At 38.2% G+C, this 22,388-nt stretch overlaps 1 protein-coding gene across 1 annotated transcript; it reads right to left on the bottom strand.

Annotated features, from left to right (window-relative positions):
- Positions 1-311: 311 nt before the first annotated feature.
- DDX43 (DEAD-box helicase 43) lies at positions 312-21,568 on the bottom strand. The gene is made up of 16 exons (XM_030267453.4): positions 21,234-21,568; positions 20,632-20,687; positions 20,119-20,251; positions 18,681-18,788; positions 18,053-18,134; positions 15,658-15,814; positions 15,454-15,572; positions 15,054-15,164; positions 12,346-12,487; positions 8,774-8,874; positions 7,964-8,051; positions 6,313-6,440; positions 5,598-5,707; positions 4,740-4,878; positions 3,913-4,000; positions 312-607 (listed from the first exon to the last, which is right to left on the bottom strand). The coding sequence occupies exons 1-16, from the start codon at positions 21,550-21,552 to the stop codon at positions 500-502; spliced, it is 1,989 nt and encodes a 662-aa protein (XP_030123313.4). The 5' UTR covers positions 21,553-21,568; the 3' UTR covers positions 312-499.
- Positions 21,569-22,388: the final 820 nt, after the last annotated feature.

Here is a 22,388-nt window from a genome sequence, read left to right as displayed (position 1 = left end):
AAACATAAGCAATGGCAAACAGAGCAGTTTTCGTTATCCTGAGAAATCCTTCTGCATGCCAGCAGCATATCAAGGCAAAGGTAGAGTATTTTGAAACTACATTGACAAACGTTGTTTACAATGAATAATCTGGTTCTCTGAATATAAAAAGAAAAATTGTCTTTTACATTCTTATATTGTAATACTGCATTTAACAAAAAAAAAAACCCGAAACAAACCAACAAAGCCACAATATTTGTTTTTAACCAGTAGATAATTGCTTCAGAAGTTTCATACATCAAATAAGAAAAAAAAATTATGTGAAAATAGTGTCCAAGTGCAAAACCAGATTTATTCCTATATGAAGTTAATCCAGTTTTCTAAGACGCTTTTGAGAAGTTTGTTTAAATAGGACAGGTACGGCAAACAAACAAAAAATTAAACAAATAAATTCAAGACTATGGAAGTTAACACTAATTAAAATCACTTTCTCTGTTTCAGTAGCTTCAAGGCATTACACTTATTTTGAAGACTTTTTCCAAGGTCTTTGTATATACTTTTCAATTTCTTTTCTCATTTGTGATTGTTTGTATCTTTCTGCCATTGCAATAAGCTCATCAGGAACTACCTAATAAGAAAGCAGGCAAAAAACCAATGTGAATTTTAAATAAATCTAAACTTTCAGACTCTGTTTTATGAAAATGCTATTGATTTGTGTGTTCCCAAACTTGATTATTTATCTGGCTCCTGTCATTTTGCAGATTCTTTTCTGTAGAAATGCAGAGAGAAAGCTTTTTACATAAGATTGTACTGAAATATACTGAAAAACAATCACCATAGTGTCTCTGGATTTTCAGTAATATATCTATGCTTGTATCAGCATATCTGATGGCAACATATAACCAGGAAATTACAACATTATAGTTCAGACGGAAATGTATCTTTTAGTTATAAGGAACAGCTGGTAAAAACATCTAGTGCCACTTAAAGGTGATATCATACTATATACATCTATTGAATGTTGATTTGTATTAAGTTCCTTATGGAAGTTTTAAGAGCCTCTGAAGAGAAACTTTGTGACTTAAAGAAAGTGTTGTCATAGGAATGGTTCTCACATGCTCAGAACAAAGCTGAAAGACATGGAAAGAAGGGCAGGAGAAAATGGTCAGATCTCCCACCACTGGGAGGTCACAGGAGCACCTTACCAAGATCCACAGGGGTTTTTACCATGTTTGTAATTATGTAGAAAAGGTGAATTGTATCATGAAAACACTCCCACCTCAGAGTTCTTAACAACTGAGGCCAGATGTGACGAATTACAGACAGATTTATTAGTTGAGTGATGAAAAAATAACCCCGATACCATTCTCTTGCTCACAGAACAAAGGCAGTATCCCAACAAGACTTCTTAAACCAGGCTGGGCAAAACGCTGACATTAATGCAACGTTTACTGCAAAAAGCACAGTGGGCAACTGTACTGTCAAGAGGTCTCGGATCACTGATCTGCCAAAGCCAGCCCACTTCAGCAATCTGCAATGGCACATGGCTTTCCAAGTGGTGGAAGTCAGCCCGTCCAGAATGAGTTTCCTGATCAGAGCAAAGGTCAGTGTGTGAACATGTTATTAATATGATTACTCTGTCTGTGTGATTATTGTCTGCCAGTGGCACATATACAGTGCAAACAGCAGAGTACAAACAAATGTAAATACCTTAAAAGTCTCACTAAATGTGCCTGGGCTTGGCAATGCTTCAACAGGTGGAGAATGCAGCCAGGACAAAAGGTCTGGCGGAGCAGAAGTCATATTACTTTAGTTTCCATTTCTTTTGTCAGGCTTTATAATTGAGCAATGCTTGCTATTTGCTATCAGCAACTTTTTCTTGACCTGGCATGAGGGACAGCTTGCTAGTATATGTTTTACATGCTGAATTGCTCTTACTGGTAAGCAACTATCCTGGCAAAATATGACAACTCTGGAAGAGTCCATTCTGCCTAAGTTTCAAACATTATTTAAAAATAAAGTTAAAAATTATGTATCTCTAGCTGAAATGCACAATAGACTAATTAATGGAGATAGAAGTAATGAGACAAAATTATTTTTCAGCTGAAACATGGGATGATTTTCTTCTCCAGTATCAGATCCTTCCCTTGAGCTTGAAGCTCTTATTCCAAACCAAAACTGTAACAATTTCTTGCAAGAGTGGTTTTTGAGCAAGCGCAAGGCAAGAGTGGGAAGAAATAAGGATACAGAAACATAAAAATCCCAGTGAGGTAATATCGAGTATCTAGTGGCTTGTTGAAGTTTTTAATGAACAATCTGTGTATCTGCTAAACATACAAGCTAGGGTAGGGTAGTCCAAATGAGAAAACAGAAAAGGATAAGGATGCCATAATTTATATGGTTCTTGGTATTACAGAGATTACCGTTTTTCCAATAAACCTGTCCATGCTTTTTAATAAGCATTGATATATATATATATTCCTTCAGCATAGACACCTTTTTGTTGTACATGTTCTTCTTTATATAATCTGTAGATTCAAAATCACAGAGAACATTTGGCTAACAAAAGTAACTAACTTGTTTTGAAATCAAAGTATTCTGAAAATTCAGGTTTTTTTCTTACTTTTACTTGATGCTTTAAGACTGAAAGAATGGCATTTTCATCATCATGAGAAAAAAACCCAACACTTTGTCTGTAGGGATACTTCCTTTCTATCAGACATAACTTAAGTTTGAGAATAATGTTATGAGTAATAGCAACTTCTGAAAGCAAGGATTCAGAGTTCCTCTTTTCTCCTCTGAACTCAGAGACTTGTTCGCAGTTGAACTATCACACATTATAAAAAAACCACAACCAGTTTGGGAACTTTGCAGTCTGCAGCTGGAGACAAGACTTGAAAGGTAATTTCTAACTCAGAATAAAAAACTCAAGGCACCTCTAAAGTAGCTTTACAGTATCATTACTGGTTTCACCTCTTGCATTTTCTGAATAAAACCAAAGCAAAAGAAACCCCACCCCAAATCTGCAACTTTAAGGAATTATTAGGTGACTACTCTTCTATACTTTTTTTTCCCCTTTTCCTCCCTCAAAAGCATCTTACTAGGTTTGCAGTAAAGCAACATAATATCTTTCAAAGAAGACTTATACAACAGAAGATTGAAGTGAAGTCCTAACCCAGGGTTTAAAGTCTGAGTAAGTGTCTATAGTAAAAACCACAGATTCTAGATAAAGTTCATTTAGTGTGTACTCAAACTTCCATCCAAAAAATGAAACAAACACTGCAACCCAAACAAACAAAATTTCAGCTCAAGTCAGGACTTGAACTGGGGGTTTAGTATAAATCAGGCAATTTGTTACAGCAAGAAACAGTAACACAATTATCTGTTTTTTCACATACGGTATCAGAAAAAATACGCTTGTTTAAAGAAAGAGATTCCATTACAGTTCCATTTCCCCTACTATTTAGAAGCAGCAGTAAGAAAGCTTGGAAATGTACATGCAGGTGTCACAACTGTCAGATACAATAAACGGATAAGACAGTTGAGCTTCTTCTGAAACAAATATTGTTAATATTTAGACCATTAAACAAGAAACTGGTACATGCATCCAAAAGTGAAACACAAATGGAATAAAATATAATGACATAAAATAAACCCTATTATTTCTCTGCAGACCTCAATATATATGTTAGTTACTTTTTCTTTGGACATGGAAAGCTTTGGTAAGAGTTCACAGTTCCTTCCTGGGACTCATCTGTAAGATAAAATACAGCTAAGGCTATCTAGGATAAGACAGACTAAAATACTCATTTTCTTTACCTGAGACACCACAAACACTTACCAAGAAGGGTTTAAATAGTCTTAGACCTTCATGACATGCTTCAGGTGCTAATCCAGAACCAGTATAAATCTTACCCAGTAATGTATACTTACTTGGTTTGCTCTTTCCAGAATGTCAATCAGCTCGGACGCAAACCTCCAATCATTGCTCGTGACAAGTGTTACTGCCTCCCCAGAGCGCCTAAACCAGGAAGGAAACAACTGCTGATCTTACAAACAACTCTGGCCAGGCTTTTATACTGACCTAGTCAGTAATGAACTGTACTACAGGAATATTGTTGAGCTGATAGAATAAAAGTGGCTTGAGCATTAACCCTGCACATGACAGAAAGCAGCTTTTCATAAAAATCAGAATACAGCAATTCACGTAAAATGGAGCAAATGCACAACTAATTTAGAATTTTACATAATAAACATAACATAATGGCAACATATTTAAGTATGACGAGACACACATTCATATCATGATTAAATGAGAAAAATCACACTTCTATCAGCCTGGGAAAGCAGTATCCAAAAGAACTACCACTAAATGACACCACCAAGATTGGCTGCAGACTTTGAACCTACAGATGCTTCTTCTCAATGTGGTGTCCAGAAAACTAAATAAATCAGCAGCTCATGAAAAGATAAAGGAGGAAGTAGCATTCCAGAATATCAATGCAAATGGTTTTGCTAATTTTTCCTCATATTTAAACCAGCTTTCAAACACTCTTAATTCAGTAACAGAAGTGTGAAACTTGTTTGCCTTCAATTTAATGACATAAATCAGTGTGTTTCTATAACATATTTTGATAGACTGAAGTCTTCATTCCCCACCCCACAGGACCTGTAGCCTCTAGAATTTGACAACACCTACACAGTGCATAAAACATAACAAAACACTCATAATACATTACTATTTTCTGGTGAACACTTACCCTGCTCTTCCAGTACGACCTACTCTGTGAACATATTCTTCAATGTTGCGAGGGAAATCAAAGTTAAAAACATGAGTAATATCGTGCACATCAAGGCCACGGGATGCCAAGTCAGTAGCCACCAATATTCGAACGTTGCCTACAGTAAGTATGAGAGGAAGAGAACAGGAGTTTAAGGAACAAACAGAAAACATACTCCAGTCTACTGGTTTTCTAGCTTATAATGCACTTAATATTCTTAACACAAAGTAAAAATATTCTTGTTGCACGTTACACTGAGTTACCACCAAATACAAGCTGGTAAGTAAGCACCCAAAATGTCATTTTACTATTATGTGCATTTCATAAGTAAAAACAGCAGAGTGCAGAAAAAGTAAGAAATATGCCTAGTTGATATAAAGAGTCTGTCCAAAGAACAGAAACTTCAACAACTATATTCTCAGCTGACACTCTTGTCCAAGCACCAGTCTTTTATTAGCATGGGTTCACATAACACTGGATTATGTTCACATATAGGTGTTCACACAACCCTACTAGCATAATCTGGAGCAGGACTATTTCACTGAAAGCACCATCATCTGACAGTTAAACTTACCATTCTGTAGACAAACGTCAAAAGTAAAATAAGCCTTACTTTAAATTATTAAACTCCCAGACACTCAAAATTTTGTTCAAGAGCAATCTCTTTGTTTTCTGGGTCTTTTTTTGTCAAATTAATAAAGAAAATATATAATGAAGAGCTCTTTAATATTTTAATTTCTACAGTACTAAAGAGACTACTTAGAAATAGACAAGTTTTGAACAGAAAAAGCTTTAAAAATCTGGCCTAAACAAACCAGTACTTCAGTACAAACTCACCTTTCTTGAAGTCATCCAAAGCCTGTTCTCGATCACATTGTTCCCTGTTACCATGAAGAGACTGTACTGGAATTCCTTGGATACCAAAGTCACTTGCCAAGTCATCAGCTCTAGGGTGAAATAAAGCAATGGCTCTTAAAACAGAAGAAAAAGAAAAAAACAAAATAGTGCAGTATCTAGATTTAAATCAAAAAGACAGTAACATGACAGCAAAAGCTAAACATGTGTTTAAGGACAAAATGTTACTGAGGTCAGGTGATACTTATTACAAAACAGCAAAGCAAGTCTCACCCACATAGAAATGTTTACCTTTACTTACACCTTAAAGGGATACTAGATTATTTTTGTGTTGTTCACTCAAAAAGTTCAAGTATGATACAATGACCACCTCTCACATTAATCAGGTCTTGCATGCACCAGAGGCGTATGAAAATAAACAGTACATCACATTGATGTACTGCAAAGAATCCAAACATCCCACTTGAGCAACGTGAAACTGAGACTTACCACCACCACCATTAATGATATTATAAAAGATACAAACTGCCAGTCAGTCTGAAGGAATAAATAAATAAATATGATAATACTACTAGCAGCACATTGTGGAGAAGAGGTATTACACTTGATCGTTATTATGTGAACTAAGAAACTATTCAGTATTTCTGTTAGGAAAAAAAAACCCAAACAGAGATGATACTGGTAAGTGATTACATACGTAAGCTTTTTTCCCACAAAAATGATGACCTTATCTTTTGGCTTCATAGACTTAATGAAGCTATGCATGAAAGCTCTCTTTTTCTCCTCGGGGATAACAATAACTTTTTGTTGTACTGTGCTTACTGCCTGTCAAACAGCAAAAAGGAATGTTAGGTAGAAACAGATTACAATCATATTTTTTTCTGTTACTTCCCATATTGCCATGTTACAAAACTAGCAATATATGATACCATAAAAAAATATTTTAATATGTATCAGTTTGGAGTCCAATCAATGCAGATTTCTTATTTCCTCATTGCTTTAGGAGAATAATAAAATTTACCTTTAAACAGTTTGCCAAGCCATTTATTTGCAGAGATTTAAAGGGTACCGATAAGTGAAGTGAAAGAAATATATTATTAGTGAAAAACACATTTAAGATCTTTAATTTGCAAGTATTTTATGTTACTCCAAAGCAAGTTGGAACCATAGCAGTCTTACTTGAAATTACAGGCTTTTAAAGATGCTGTAAATCTCTTTGAAATTATCAGTTCTAATTATTCCAATAACAGTTCATTAAAAACTTGGCTCCATTACCTCTGAAAGTTACCACAGAATATCTAAGGTATAACTATTAAGTAGGATAAAATGTCTAGACATTCTCATGGCATGGTATCATGATCTTGTGGCAAGAGTTGAAGGTTCAATCAAGTAGACAAAGATTCTCTCTCCACATGGGAACCCTTCCCCCCTCCACCAGATGTCACCTCTTCAATTAAGAGAAACTCCTGTAAAAAGAGATTAATGCCCTAGAGAATAGAGCTACAACAGCAGTTTATGTCTTTCAAATTCCAATCCTGACAAGAAATGCCCTGTGATAAAAGTGTAGTTCTAAACAGAACAGACAAAAAGCACACTTTGTCTCTATTTCTACTGAAAACTGTACTGGATACTAGGTTTCCTCATTCCCTATCACTAAAAAAATACGGAACTGAAAAGGAAAATTTCCTAAGATCTTGGGAGAACTACTGTTTCTGTAAATTCTGCTGGTACTGAAGCCAACTACACATAGCTGTACAACAATGACAAATAAGCAACTACAGGTTAGAAGTTTTGGACTTTAAAGACAGTTCTTACTCGAACACATACTTTGTGCTATAGGCAAGTGTTCTCCAAGAGTTTAGTACAAAGCTTTCTCAAACTTTATTTGAGAAAGATGCAGTTAGGAAACACAAATTTAGATAAAGATCTCTATGCATTAGAAGGAAGACGTTCAGAAGGGAAACCAATAAAGAACAAGAACTTGCTGAACCAAAATTAAGGTTGTAAAACCAAGGGATCACACAAAATCATTTGGCATAGTGGAGTAGAACATTCAATATGATTGATACTTATCACCTGTTATGTCTTCTACTGAAAAGCTAAGACTTCCAGATATTGTTCCAGCAAAAATATTGGTTTATACTTTTTAAATTTTTCTGAACTTTTAAGGAAACTTTAAAATAAATAGCACAGAGCTGTTTCTTGAAAGCTCAGATTGATTACAAAAGATACATGCATTTACTTACATACAGTTAGTTACAAACAAAAAATTTTGCTTGGCTTAACCTGGCTTAAACATAGGTTCTTCTAAAAAAGGGGAAAAAACAAAAAATAACAGGACAACTTACTGCTAAGTCAAGAGTGCCGACATACACAATCATAGGATTTTTCAAGTAGGATTTTGCTAGGCGACGGACACCATCAGGCCAAGTAGCACTAAACAGGAAGTGAAGAGGAAATCATACACACATGAGAATAGTGTGCCAAATCTTCTCCAATTGATTAATTTCATCATAGTTTTCTTTTCTTTCCTTTCTTATACACCAGTGAAACATATATGCAGTAACAGGATTGAGCATAACTAATCTTAAATTAATAGTAAAGAGCATTTGAGCTTAAAAGGTAATTTTCCTGCTTAAAAGTACAGGCAATAATTACAGAGCCTTTCTATTGAAGCCTCAGCTGAGTTTGGTAGTTGAACAATACCTAATAAGCAAGTTTCTAGTCTGCTTTCTTAAACAACATCTTAAGAAAAAAATTATTGTTGGGATATTTGATTTTTAAGTTCCCAAAAACTGCATGATTTCAAAATTAATCCAGGTACAGACTAGCACAGATACTGATCAGAAAGTCAGGAAATACATTTGGTCACAGATGAAGAACTGTAAGTTGGCATTTTAAATTGATATGGCAAATTCCAGCACTCCCAGGATACATTCCTTTTTTTGGGACAACTCAACTGTCTTTATATTTGATGTAAAAAATCAGAAAAGACAGCACAAAATGAAAAAAAAAAATGGTCAAGTGACTCATCAGGACGGACTAGACTGAATTAGAAAGAAAACTAGTAAAAATTTTAATAACTGACACATTTGATTTAAAATCAACTTGTTCAATAACGTTATGTTCACATCCTGAGCACTATCATGTTTAGATACCTCGTCATAACAGTTTGTCTGTCAGGACGCACATCTATTAGGATCTTCATTATCTGAGGTTCAAATCCCATATCCAGCATTCTGTCAGCCTCATCTAAAACCTGTTCAGAAACAAAGTCCTTTATTCTACATAGTCCTTAGATAAGGGTTTGTTTCAGCAGGACATTGTAAAGAAAAATATTTTAGTGGTAACTGTTAATTGCAGAATCTTCTCCATAACTTACTGCAAAAACTGGTCAACTTCTATTCTACCTCCTCAATTTCCTTGACACTTTTTCATTCATTATTATACTTGCAGGCAAAACAAGAAAATAAACCATTCCTTTAAGAGCATTTAAAGTCAATAAAGAAAAAACAACTGTGTGTTTTACTAATAATTAGGCTGATGGCTAAAAATAAGCACAAACATAAAAACCCCCAAAAAACCCATAACCAACCAAACCCAGAGGGGAGCAACCTGCTCAACACATAAGAAATTGTTTGCAATTTTAAGGGGAAATCTCATTTCTACCTCAGTTAGAGATCTTATACAGGATCAAAATATCACATGTCAATTTACTTCCTCATTACAAGTAGGAAAAAAGCCAGAGCATACACTCTGGCACATATTAGTACACTGCACAACTCCCAGAGCACAAGCTTGTTTCATCTGGTTAAAAAAAGCCAGAAGTGAACAAGTGAGCTGAAGGTCTGAGAACTACTCTTTGGAACTAAAAAGTTTTCTAATATACACGCACACTCATCAATGGTTTCAATCTCATACAAAGAAAGAAGACTGACATCTGAGACTCCTTTATCTCCTTTGATTTATAGAAACTCTATTTGAAAACTAAAGTTACATGGATTGTGCTTTTAAGTATTGACAATATCTAGTCCCTTATGCTGAAATACAAGACATTGATGATAATCCTTTTCTACAGTCCTAATTTTGCTGCTCTATTATTCTCTGATATTTTATTATATTAAAGGTGTTCAGTACATTATTTATGTAAATATCTGAAAGAACAACAAAGTATCAACTGAGAGACAAGAATTCTATTTCTTGACTTAATTATCTTTATTTTTAGAGGGCTCATGGAGGTGTCATTAGCTACATGAATTCTAATAGAATAGCAAGGCTGAAACATCACTGATTTTACATAAAGAGTTGGTTGCTATGCCTTTTTCAGCAGTAGAAGCTTTCTATGCTGTTAAGCTCACTGGCACTTTGCTGCAGAGGGAAAAGAAAGCATCTGTTTCTAACAGATGGATCAGGTAGCTGAAATGTACTTCTTATTTCTGATCGCTGCTTCATTAAGATTAAAGGTTGTAATATATGTCAAGTAGCTATTAGTACTGATTTTTTCGAATGTGTCACAGCTCCATGCTAGCTTATAATCTAAATGTCCTTCAACAGATACAATCTTCGGTTTCTTGTTATCTTTAAACATATACATATTTATTTGTTTCTTAATATTGTTCATTTCAGTTTTATTTCTTGGCAAGAAATTACTACAAGCCAGTTCTTTCTTTGAAAATTATTTCATTTCCTCTTTCCTTTGTTTTAAATCAGTTTAACACAATTTTTCTTTTGTATTAAAGAATATAAGCACTACTCCAATCTACCTTTTACATCCTCCTTCATGATTTATATATATTTTTTAACTACACTTTCTCCTAAGTGTTTCCCAATTATTCATGAAAATTCCCATTTTCTTCCTTCTGCTTTATCAGCATGAAGTCCAAAGAATTAAGATTACTTCATCAGACTGCTGATGAATGAACACTGATTTACAGTGAACACGGGAAATAAAAAGCATATTTCATATGACATGTATTTTGAACAATCAAAGGGCTATTTATGACAGAATCTACAACCTTACTTCTGAAATACTGAAAAACAGCCTATCTTGAATAAATGGCTTCCTAAAAATCTGAATCAAGACTTGATCAACTTGATGGTTCGGTCAGGCAAGAAGAGAAATCCTAACCTCAAACTCACCTTGGGTCCAGGACCTAATTAGACCCAACTAACAAAGCTTGGTTTTGTGGTGTTGTTTTTCTTTTCTGGGGGGTGGTATATTTGCTTGAGTTTTAACAATTGTATCCCAATATCTGACCTTGGAAGTCCTTTGGGAAACAATTGCATCATATTAGCAAGTAACACTCAGTTAACTTTGGGAACCTTCCTAAGACTCAGTAATATCTTTAAATGAAAACTGCAAATGAAGCTCTTCAATGAAGCGTATTCTTTATCCAAGGTGGCAAATGTGAAATCTATGACCACTCTTTTTTTCCTAAAGCAAAGCTGAGAGTTTAAATTATTTACTGGCTGAAAACTGACAATGAAGCTCTGGAAACAGAATGCATCTTATATATTGAAAATCACAAAAAACAAGGATAAATATATAGGAAGATCACAGACAGAATTTTCAATGTCCAATTTTTCACATGGGGCTTTGCTAGAACAGAATTTCCTTAAAGTCTGAGGCACATCAAAATACATGGACCTTGCACTGCTTCTTCTGAAAACATTTAGCTGCTAGTCGTGCAACAAAAAATGTCCTCCTTGCTTCACATCATCATACTTTTCAATTTGATAGTCAATTCTTTTTAGCAATGTCACACTACAGTATATACTGCACATACTGAAACATGCTTTTGGTTCAATACCCACTGCTTTATGAAACACTGTGTGCCTGTGGTATGACTATACTTCACCTTGGCAGAAAGGTGACCTATGTTCCTATAGTCCTCACAATGCAAGTTTTCAGGGCCTGTTTTCCTCCTGCTCAGCAATTACTTGTTTGTCTTCTACAGAATGCTACTCTCCTGTCTTCCTGTAATAAACTTTTTTCCCAAATGGCCAAATGATGCTATACCACTGCTGGCCTTGCCAGTAAGCTCACATCTATCACCTAGAATTGGAGCTAAGATGTTACAACATGGAGAGAATATAATTCTCACAAGGTAGTGGGGTGGACAGAGAGCTTGGCTAAATTGTCAAACTAGACAACAATTCACAAACTAGTTAGAAATAAATTGAATATATGGAAGCATTTTACAAACAGCAATGGTCTTACCTGTTTAGCACAAGAAAAGGCAAAAATGAAATGAAGACATAAGGACTATAATAATGTTTAGAAGGCTGTTTTCCTATTGAGATCAAAAGAAAGTCAGTCCCCCAACATTTAAATATCTGTGTGCGACTCTGCTATCACACAAGTTCTAATTAAAAAATTGAGACACTGGTAACCTTTGAAAAGAAAAGGAAAAGACAACTTCAGAAAGGCATTTCATCCATTAGTAACTAATCCTGACAAAATGAATTTTAGAATGCCATTACTAAAAAAAAAACAATTTAGCATCTTTAAAATAATTGCTGTGCTAGAAGCCTATTTTTCCTAGGGAATATTTCACATCTGCAATGCAATCATAATAAGTGTGAATCATCCTCCAACACCAATTTCACTGTTAAGCTGTATTGTAATTAATACTTTGGAAGTTTAAAGAAAACTCCATTAAAGCTTAAATCCAAACCAAGTCAACCATTTCCCAGCTGGTGCATTACTCATTGCATATCAGTTACTTGCCAAATATGTTATGCTCTTCAAATTTATGAAGTTGTTCATTTGAAGATCATTCAGTCTGCCAGGAGTAGCAATAACAATATCCACACCTTTGGTAACCATATCTATCTGTCCTTTTCGGTCCCCACCACCATAGACGCAAATACTGTAAAATAAAAGTTTTACAGACATAGTGTATACAATTTCAGCTAAAGTCAATCCTTTTCAATAAATGCCACCATGTTGCTTTAAAAGTGTCAGCTGGTATTAACAAGTGGAAGGAATACAGTAAGTGTGATTGACAGTATTGCATAATTAATAAAATTAACACTGAATGACACTCCCTCAACAGTTCAGCAATAGTTTTCTGCTGAAACTGCAGTGAAAGTAATCGGGAAAGGAACATAGCTCATATGTTTTGGGTTGTTCTGAAAATATTTACACAAAAAATAGATGAACATATGAAAGGATACATGATTTTCCTAACAGTACCATCAAAAGTGAGATGTTTTGCTGTTGGGGTGACTGTAAGACTTATTCAGAGGGCTACACAAAGTTCACAGAGATCCCTAAAAGCAAGTTTCAGAGTACAGTAATGTCTGTTTAATTGCTTAACTGAAGATCTACACTTAGGAGGTTTGTGGATGAAACCAAACTGGGGAAGAAGCTGATATACTCAAGAGAATTAGGCTTTTACCAGAAGAACCACAAAAAGGCTAGAGAAATGGGCTGATGAAAATAACATAAAGTTTAACAAAAAAAAAAAAAAGACAGAGATGGACTATACCACATGATTCGGGGTCAACATGCTAGAAAATGATATTACAGAAACACTTGTGTGGGCAAGAACCTGAACATTATTCAGCAATGCAATCTCAGAAAAGAAAGCTAAGTGTGTTCTTAGGAAAAGGCAGCAATAGGAAGCATAAAAATAACATTGGCCCATTACAGGATGAGGATGGTCACCTCACAAACAGGGATAAAGACAAAGCAGAGCTGTTTAACGCATTCTTTGCCGCTGTCTTCAACACAGATGATGCATCAAGGGGATATCAATGCCCTGAGCTGGAAAACCACAACTAAGAATAATCCTCTCCCAGCTGAGCTGCAAATTATGCAGGATCTGCTGCTCCAGCTGGATTTCTACAGATCTACGGGGCATGATGGGATTTGTACAAAAGTCCTCAAAGAGCTGGCTGATGTCATTGCAAAATCTCTCTCAATGATTTTTGAGCGGTCTTTGGAATCCAGAAAGGTTGCTGATGAAGTTATGGAGAAGATTGTTCTGGGAGGTATTGACAGACACCTGTAAGACAATGTAGTCACTGCCCACAGCCAGTACAGCTGGCACACAGTCCTGCTTGTCAAGCCTGACTTCCTTTTACGGCAATGTAACCCACCAAGATGATCAAGGAAGCCAGTTGATGTAAAACATTCTATACTATCTCTAACAGTATCCTTCTGGACAAAATGTCAAGCACATAGCTGGATAAACACATCATGGGATGGGTCAGCAACTGGCTCTCAGGTCAGGCATAAAGGGTTACAGTGAATGGGGTGACATCAGACTGGTGACCTGTCACCAGAAGGGCCCCAGAGGGCTCCATCCTTGGCCCTCACGACATCTTCATAAATTACTTGGAGGCAGGACTGAAAGAGATACTGTGCAAGTTCACAGACAATAGAAAACTGAGGGAGCTGCTGGCTCCCTCCAGGGCAGGGAAGCCCTGCAGAGAAACCTTGTCAAATGAGAGGGCTGGGCAACCACCAACCACATGAAGTTCAATAAGGGAAAGCACTGGATTCTGCACCTGGGATGGGCAAACCTGGATTTACAGACAGACTGGGGAATGGGATGCTGGAAAGCAGTGCCATGGAAAGGGACCTGGTTGATGGCAAGCTGAACATGAGTCAGCAGTGCCCTGGCAGTCAGGAGAGCCAACCCTGTCCTGGGGGGCACCAGGCACAGCATCTCCAGCTGGGCAAGGGAGGGCATTGTCCTGCTCTGCCCTGCACTCATCTCAAGTGCTGGGGGCAGTTTTGGGCACCACCACAGAAGAAAAATATTAAACTATTAGAAAGTGTCGAAAGGAGGGCAACAAAGATGGTGAAGGGCCTTGAGGGGAAGCTGTGTGAGGAGCAGCTGAGGGCACTTGGTCTGTTCAGCCTAGAGGAGACTGAGGGGAGACCTCACTGCAGTTACAACTTACTCATGAGGGGAAGAGGAGGGGCAGGCACTGATCTCTTCTCTGTGGTGACAGTGACAGGATCCAAGGGAATGGCCTGAAGCTGTGTTAGGGAAGTTTTAGATTGGATAAGGTTCTTCACTCAGAGGGTGGCTGGGCACTGAACAGGTTCCCAAGGGAAGTGATCACAGCACCAGTGTGACAGAGCTTAAGTGTTTTGACAACGCTCTCAGTCACATGGTGTGACTCTTGGGGATGTCCTGCACAGGGCTAAGAGCCAGATTTGATGATCCTTGTCCCTTTTAAATCAGCATATTCTGTGTGATTCTTCTTAGCTGTCAACTCAGAAGGAAAAGAAGCAGAAAAGCTTCATAGACTTTGACCACGGGATTAGTCAAAACAGAAATTCTGAAAACTGGGAAAATATAAATGCTGCATTTACTACTGTCTCCTTCCCTCTTAAATGCAATTATTGTAGTAGGTGAATTAAATCACCATTAGTAGGAGAAAAAAGACATTACTTAAGTCAGTGAAAAGCAAGACTACCTTTTAATTCCTTTGTATGCATACTTTGAACACTCTGCCTCTACTTGAAGTGCCAGTTCTCTAGTGGGAGCAAGAACTAACATTCCAGGTCCCCCACGTTGATCTTTGGATCTGCAACAAAGCATATTTAGAATGTTGGTATATCAGGATGGGCAAAGTCCATCATGCTTAACACTGAACATTTTAATACTGTTCTAAACTTCCTCTGCACACTGCTGCTAATGGAATCTCTGGTGACAAATTTGGTGCTTATTCCATGAGATTTGTAATATTTTTTTTTTCAATACATGATTTTTATCTTCATTACTAGAACATCATCTCAGGAGTTGGGTGCAGGAGGAAGTAAGTGAAGGAGGAAGTATGCACAGCTAAACAAATCAGACCTGTGAGCAGTCCTTACATTGGTTGTGAAGTCAAGTGAATGAATCCAGGCATTAAGTATGCTAATGTCTTCCCAGTACCAGTCTGCGCTATACCAATAAGATCAATTCCTTGGAGTATAATTGGCCATGCCTGGGACTAACATAAAACAACAAATACTTAAATGTAGTCTTAATTTTTCTCTTAAGGTTCAGTTAAAGAGTCATCAAAATTGAAGACTTACCTGAATTGGTGTAGGCTTTTGAAAACCAACTTTTCTTATACTGGCCATAATATCAGGATAATGCTCAAATACATCTTCAAATTTACAAACAGGATTGGGGATGCAGCGCTTTTCACCTTCTTTTAAGTCATCACAAGTTATACCATTATTTTCTTTCCTGTATAAAGTAGTGCAATTTTTTTAAAGTCTCAGTATCTGAAAAATTAGAGCTAATATAAAAGATTGTATTTCTTAATTTTTTTTTAAACTCCTTGAAAAAGAAAAACAAGTTCAGGCTCTTGAATGGGACTGAATAAGTCTTCCATCTTCCTTAAAAGTCCTTCTATAGGAACTTCCTTCTAGAGGTATCTATTACCATTTTTTCTTAAGAACAATTAATTTGAAGTTATATATGGTTATTAACATGAACTGCACTCCTATCAGGCTACAATTATACCTGATTACAAATTAAGCAGGTATGACAAGTTTTTAAACCCTAAAGACAACCCAGAATTCAGACGAACGGCATCAACTTATCTGTCAGAATTCTATATTCTGACAAAACTCCCCCAACTGTTTTCAGAGCAGCTACCTGGCTACTCCAAAGAATACTAACAGAACAATTTTGGAAAAAGAACATGACCAGTAAGACAAGCTCCAAAAAAAAAAAAAAAAAACCTGGAACAACAAACCCCTAAAAGCAGGCAAAACCCGAATCACAACACATATAAAAACACATATATTAAAAACTGCTCTTCCAAAGCTTCCTCCATTTTAGAGCTATAAATATGCTGTCCTAGTTTCAGCCAAGGGCAGAGTTTATTTTCTCCTACTGGCAGTGAGGGGAGCTTGAAGCCATGTGGGCATGCCTATATTGTTACCCTGTATCACCCAAATCATCATGAGTCCTGAAGGGGATTTTCGCTTTCCAGGAAAAAGGGGTTTCCTGTGGAAGAAAAAGCCAATGACCCTCCATGGCCATTTTGTTTCTTTTCCTAGGACAGCAAATGGTGAGCTGGTGTGGATGGTCTGACCAGCAGGTTTGGCATCATCGTTTTATGTTATCTCAGGCTTGGGTAAAAAACCATGGGAACGGACAGTTTCATCCACCATTTTCTCCTTTGTCTCAAGAGCTATGTGGTGCCATTTGTGGTTGGACTTCCATGAGCATTTTTGCATGCAATCACCTTTTATACAATGTTTTTATTAGTGTTGTTGCTGTTTTTCTTATTTCATTGATGTTTTCCAGTAATTTCTTAACCCATAATCTCTGCCTTTTGTCCCTCTCTCACCAGAGGGTGTGAGGGGAACGGAGGGCCTACTTATAGCTTAATTTCCATCTGATTTTAAACCATGACATCTGCATAAGCATATTGATTTCAGGCCTGTACTCCTCTGAAGAGTCTATTCAGTAAAAAGCTTTTCAAGTGGTGTGTAAACTAGGAAAAGAATGGGCAATTCAACTTCTCCTCATGCTTATAGAATTCTTTCTTTCAGTTGCTGCCTTTTTTTACTTAAAGTGAACTGATTAGATGAAGTAGAAAAAAAATTCCTTTAGCACACAAGTTCTATTCCTCAATACATATTTTTAACCTACAAGAACAACGTTCTGTAATTTTCACTAGCTCTAACAACAACACATCCATATACTTTAAAGGAAAAGGTGAAAACATCTGGGAACAATTCTATGCTTTGCTCACTGAGGCAAAGTTTCTCTGGCATGCAAAGAAAAAAAGACATCTTGCAAAAAGAAAAGTAATAAAAAGCTAACACTTCAATAATGCTAACTTCATTAGAACTACTAAAGAGGGCTGTAACTATTGCCAGGACCTGAACCAAGTCATTTGAAACAGATCATCCGTTTTCCTTGCAAGGTACTGATATAGGTTGTTGGATCAAAATTAATAGATGCAGTTACCTGAAGCATATACTCACCAGGATGTGCTTGTAAAGACAAGATAGATAAAAAAAAAAGGAAGACAATAGTAGCAAAAGTTGGAATTCGAAGATAGTTTTGGCTAAAAAAATGCAGGGAAAAAATCACAACCAAAAGATATTAAATCTGTGGAGAATCCTATTTGGAAAGACCTAGAAAATGTGAACATATTGTGTCATGAAAAGCAAAAAAACAGCCAAAAGTCAGTGACTTTTATGAATTTTTTTCTGTCCTGAAATTCAACCAGATCAAACACTTTTCAAGAAGCAGAAAATCCCTGAAGTAAATTTTCTAGACAACTAATAATCCCATCTGCTAGTTGTTTCATTCCCAAGAAAGAGTTCTTAAAAAGAACTAGCATTCTTAAAAAGAACCCAGCATTAGTGTCTCTGTTTCAGTATTTAATCTCCCACTTTCTAAGCTTTATAGTTTAATAGTAATTTTTGCCAAGCAGATGATTCCCTGAAGAAATGATCTTACCGCCACAGGTCCACTTCTTCTTGTGACATAGATGCAGTCCTGGATGATTCTTTGTAAAAGTTTTTCTCAATTGGAGGCAAGCCTTAAACGATTAGAAAAATCCAATTTGAATCAGCACGAAATTAATAGAGTCAGTGCAAGTCTGCTAAAGTTTAAGCTGGAAAGCCCAGGACCCAGAAAGTGCCTTGAGCTAAGAGACTAGCTGGAAGTGATGGAAGACCCTTGCTCATGTAAAAAGGTGACGGCTGAGACAAACACTTCAATAACTGCAAAAAAAGCCCCCTTCCCCACATTTCAAGTAATGAAGTGATTTCTACTAACATATATAGTAACATATTTAAAAAATCTTAGGGTTTTTTGCTCCAGTGGCCATATACAAAACAGCACTATTTTCAAAGGATGACATTCAAATTACCCCACAAGTAGCAGGTTTAAGTCTTGGCATAGCAATGAGTATCCTCCATGACCATACTGAGAAATGCTAACATGGCCAGCTCACTGCAAATACATCACTAATTTGGACTCTGAAAGATTCAGTCTATCTCTCAAAGTATTAGAAATGTTTAAGCATTCCAACAGATTTACCACATAAAGACAAGTATACTACAATGAAAATTGTAAAACTAACCTGCCCACTTCATAGATTCATATTTGGCCCTGTTTTCTCGAAGAGAGGCCCAGTTAATTACTGATTTCTTTGGGTTATTTTCAGGCTTGACAACGTCCAAGGTTTTTCCTGCAGAGTTAGTAACAAAATGCTGCTGTTTGATGGAACAAACCACGGGGAGAAATCTCCCCTCAAAACAAACACATGTTTTCTACTGCAAGGCCTCATATATTTTAAAGAGACATCAAACATACATATAAGTAGAAAATTATTTCCTAGATCTCTGCCCTGAAACATTGCTAAAATGTGTGCAAATTCAGTTTTGATAAAAAGGGAAACATTTCAACATCTTTAGCTACTTAAAGGAAGTAATGATGGGTTATGAAATGCTTCTCCTCCCACTATAAACTAGGTTTGTTGTGCAGCAACGTTTTGAAAAACTTGTGAAACCAGTACATGATATGCAGACAGAAAGCTTTAACAGCTACAAGAGCAAAGTTTAACTCTAAAGCATTCAACAACATCACAATAAAGTCTCAGTCTAGTTACATTCTATACTTTTTTGATGAGGTTAACACTTTGTAATTAAGTGCAGCTTTACACTGAAGATATAAATAGGAACACAGCTGTGTGGAAAATTAGTGGAAAGGCAGGAAACATCGGGATAACACTGTCACAAATCCTAAGTAGTTTTAAATATTTCTTGTCTGTGAAACATACTCATCCACCTTCTGGGACACTTCTAAAGAGGAAACACACAACAACTTCAGTCCTTATTCTAATGCTGGAACATAATTCCTGGATCCCTTCTTCCTCATCAGTGCACCAGATCAACAATTTTTGAAGGTGTTTACCTTTGCAAAAAATTGCTGGGAGCACATACAAGACCTACCAATAATATAAGCAGCATCCAAACATACAAAAATTATTTCTATAGCCAGAGAACAAAGCTACCACAGGAAGGCCTAGTAAAGCCAGCCATGAAGTGCAACATCAAATCATAAGACATTAACATTCCTTGAAAGTAGTAGGAAGTCAGCATGGCCCATGCTATTATCAGCATTTTACAGACTATCTTTGCAAAGCCTTACTGAATTGTACTACTCCACAGATATCAGATTAAAACTTGCACTAGAGCCAATATTGTTATTTTGGAGGAATCAGACTGATAATGCAAGAACCAAAGTGGTATATCATTCTGCATCCATAAAATTGTTGAAAACACACATGAACTGGTTTTCATGGAATGCTGGCAGTTTGGTGGGAGGGGGGAACAGTCCATAGTTGAAAAAACAAGGATATCTTAGTATTTCTGTTTTAAGAAGATGCCATTGCCCAAGAACAAGGTTTAAGTTAACTTACTTTATAAAACACTACCAATATAAAAACACTCCAGCAAACTACCAAAAATATGGAATACAATCCATAATATTTTTTCCCCCAACCCCACATTTCTTACCTTTCTCTGTCCCACCTCTAACATAGTTTTGTCCAGAACTTGTAATAAGATTGTCAATCAACATCTTGGCTTTATTTTGCACATCAATGCTGCCAAAAATCTTTACTTCAGATTCATAGGTTCCTCTTGTAACCTATGTTCAAAAACATCACTGAATTTTTTTTTCATACTGCAAAGACAAACATTATACAAGAACACATACTGAAAACAATTTTTGATCTTTTTTTCCCTGAAGCTTAACTTGTTCTATGAAAAGGCCTTTTAATCCCTTTTCTAAAAGAGAAGGAAATAAATGCAAACTTAAGTAAACAAAAAAATCAATAACCTTTTCCTATTTTCACATAACATCCAAGTTGCACCCTCAAATCCACTTCCTTTTCACTAATTGTAAAACAGTGGCATTATTACAGCTATTGTACCACCCTTCAACTTCCTCCAAATGGTTTACACAGAAACAAAACCAATTATGTTCCCAATAGACCCCATTTCTTGACAACATACAGCACATGGTACCTTTATCCTGGAACCTGAAGAATCCTCAAGCTCTTTAATTTTAGCTCCACCCCTACCTGTTATAAAGATACACAGCAGGTATTACAGAGATTTAGGACAAACTGCCAAACCTACACATATTTTGTTTATGACCAATCTCCAAGACTTTCATATGAGTGTGTGTATCTACAAATAAAAGAATTTGTGACACCAAACATTGGAGACTGCAGGCAACTCTTTTGTCAATTAATCAAATGCAAGTTTGTGTGTAAGAGAATGCCCTTCAGTACAAGAGATGGAGGAGTAAAATTAGATCAAGAGATTGTCACCCTTCCTCCATGTGAGTAGAAGGGCTTCAGAACACTTGCACACTGCTGGCCTAGAGAAACAGACGCCAACTCGATCGCTTCAGGGTGGAGAAGCTTCCCTGGCGAGCGGCGGAAACCCTGCAAAAGCACCCTGTCATGACCAGGTGGAGAGAGCCGCACGGGAACCGCGAGGGGCGCGGGGCCCTTCCAGTGTCAGACTGACGGAAGGCAGGGATGCGCTCCCTCGGGACACGGGAGGGGGGGACCGGCTCCCCCCCACCCGCTTACCTCAGCGGGTCAAGCACCCGGCATTACCTATGAGAGCTCCGACCAGGGCGCTATCCAGCTGGAAGCGGAGCGGCGCCGCGGAGTCCCGAGCCTGACCGGCCGCAGCTCGGGGCGGCCGCTGCCGCGCCGCCCGCCTCGGGCCGCCGGAGCCTTCAGCGCCTCGCGGCTCCCACCCTTCCCCTCCAGGATTCCCCGTGCCCTTCCCCCGCCGCCCGCCGCCCTCCACGGCGGCGCGGCCCCACGAAGGGGTGCTGGGCGACCACCAGAGCGGCCCGGCGGCAGCAGAGGCCCGCGGCCAGTCCGGCGCGCCCCGCTCCTCGTCGCTGCTCGCGTCCCAGTCCGACATGGCGGCCCCACCCCCTCGGCCGCCCATGCGGAGGGACTTAGCGCCTCTCCAGCCCGGGGCGCGCTGATTGGCCGAGGCGGGCGGCTCTCTGAGCCGTGATTGGCTGGCTCCGCACGGGGCGGAGGCTCCGTGGCTGCGCGCGCTGTGTGTGAGGGGGCTCGCGGGGTCGGTTGGGTTGGAAAAGGCCTGTGCGGTCATGGAGCCCGAGCTGTGCTCCAGCGCCACCTTGTCAAACAGACCGGGGCACTCCGCGTCTGAGACCGTGCCACGTGCACTGTTTCCTTAAGCACTTCGAGCACGGTGACTCCCCCGCTCCCCTGGGCAGCCTGTTCCAATGCCCCATCACTCTTTCTGCAAAGAACTTGTTCCTAATGTGCAACCTAAGCCGGCCCTGGCACACTTTAGGGCTGTGTCCTCTTGTCCTGTCACTGGTTGCCTGAGAAAAGAGGCTGACGCCCACCTGGCAACAGCTCCTGTCAGGCAGTTGTAGAGAGCCATAAAGGCTTTACTTCAGGATAACCAACCCCTGCTCCCTCTGCTGCTCCTTGCAGGACTTGTGTTCCAGACCCTTCTCCAGTCTTGCCCTTCTCTGGACTTGCTCCAGCACCTTGGTGTCTTTCCTGCAGCGAGGGACCCAGAATTGGAGAAAGGACTTGAGGTGTGCTGATATTTTCTGATTTTCCTCTCTCCCTGCTCCTCTGCCGGCACAGGGTGACCCTGGGTTGGGCTTAGTTGAGGAGGAGGAGAAGGAGGCAGCAGAGGCAAGAACATAGTTGAGTACATGTGGAAAGCCCCCAAAGTCTGTAGGGTGGAGGGAGAAGGCAGGCAGCCTTGGG

This window comes from Taeniopygia guttata, chromosome 3 (assembly GCF_048771995.1).
Source record: "Taeniopygia guttata chromosome 3, bTaeGut7.mat, whole genome shotgun sequence".
Classification (NCBI taxonomy): Eukaryota; Metazoa; Chordata; class Aves; order Passeriformes; family Estrildidae; genus Taeniopygia; species Taeniopygia guttata.
This window is presented reverse-complemented; position numbering and strand designations above follow the sequence as displayed.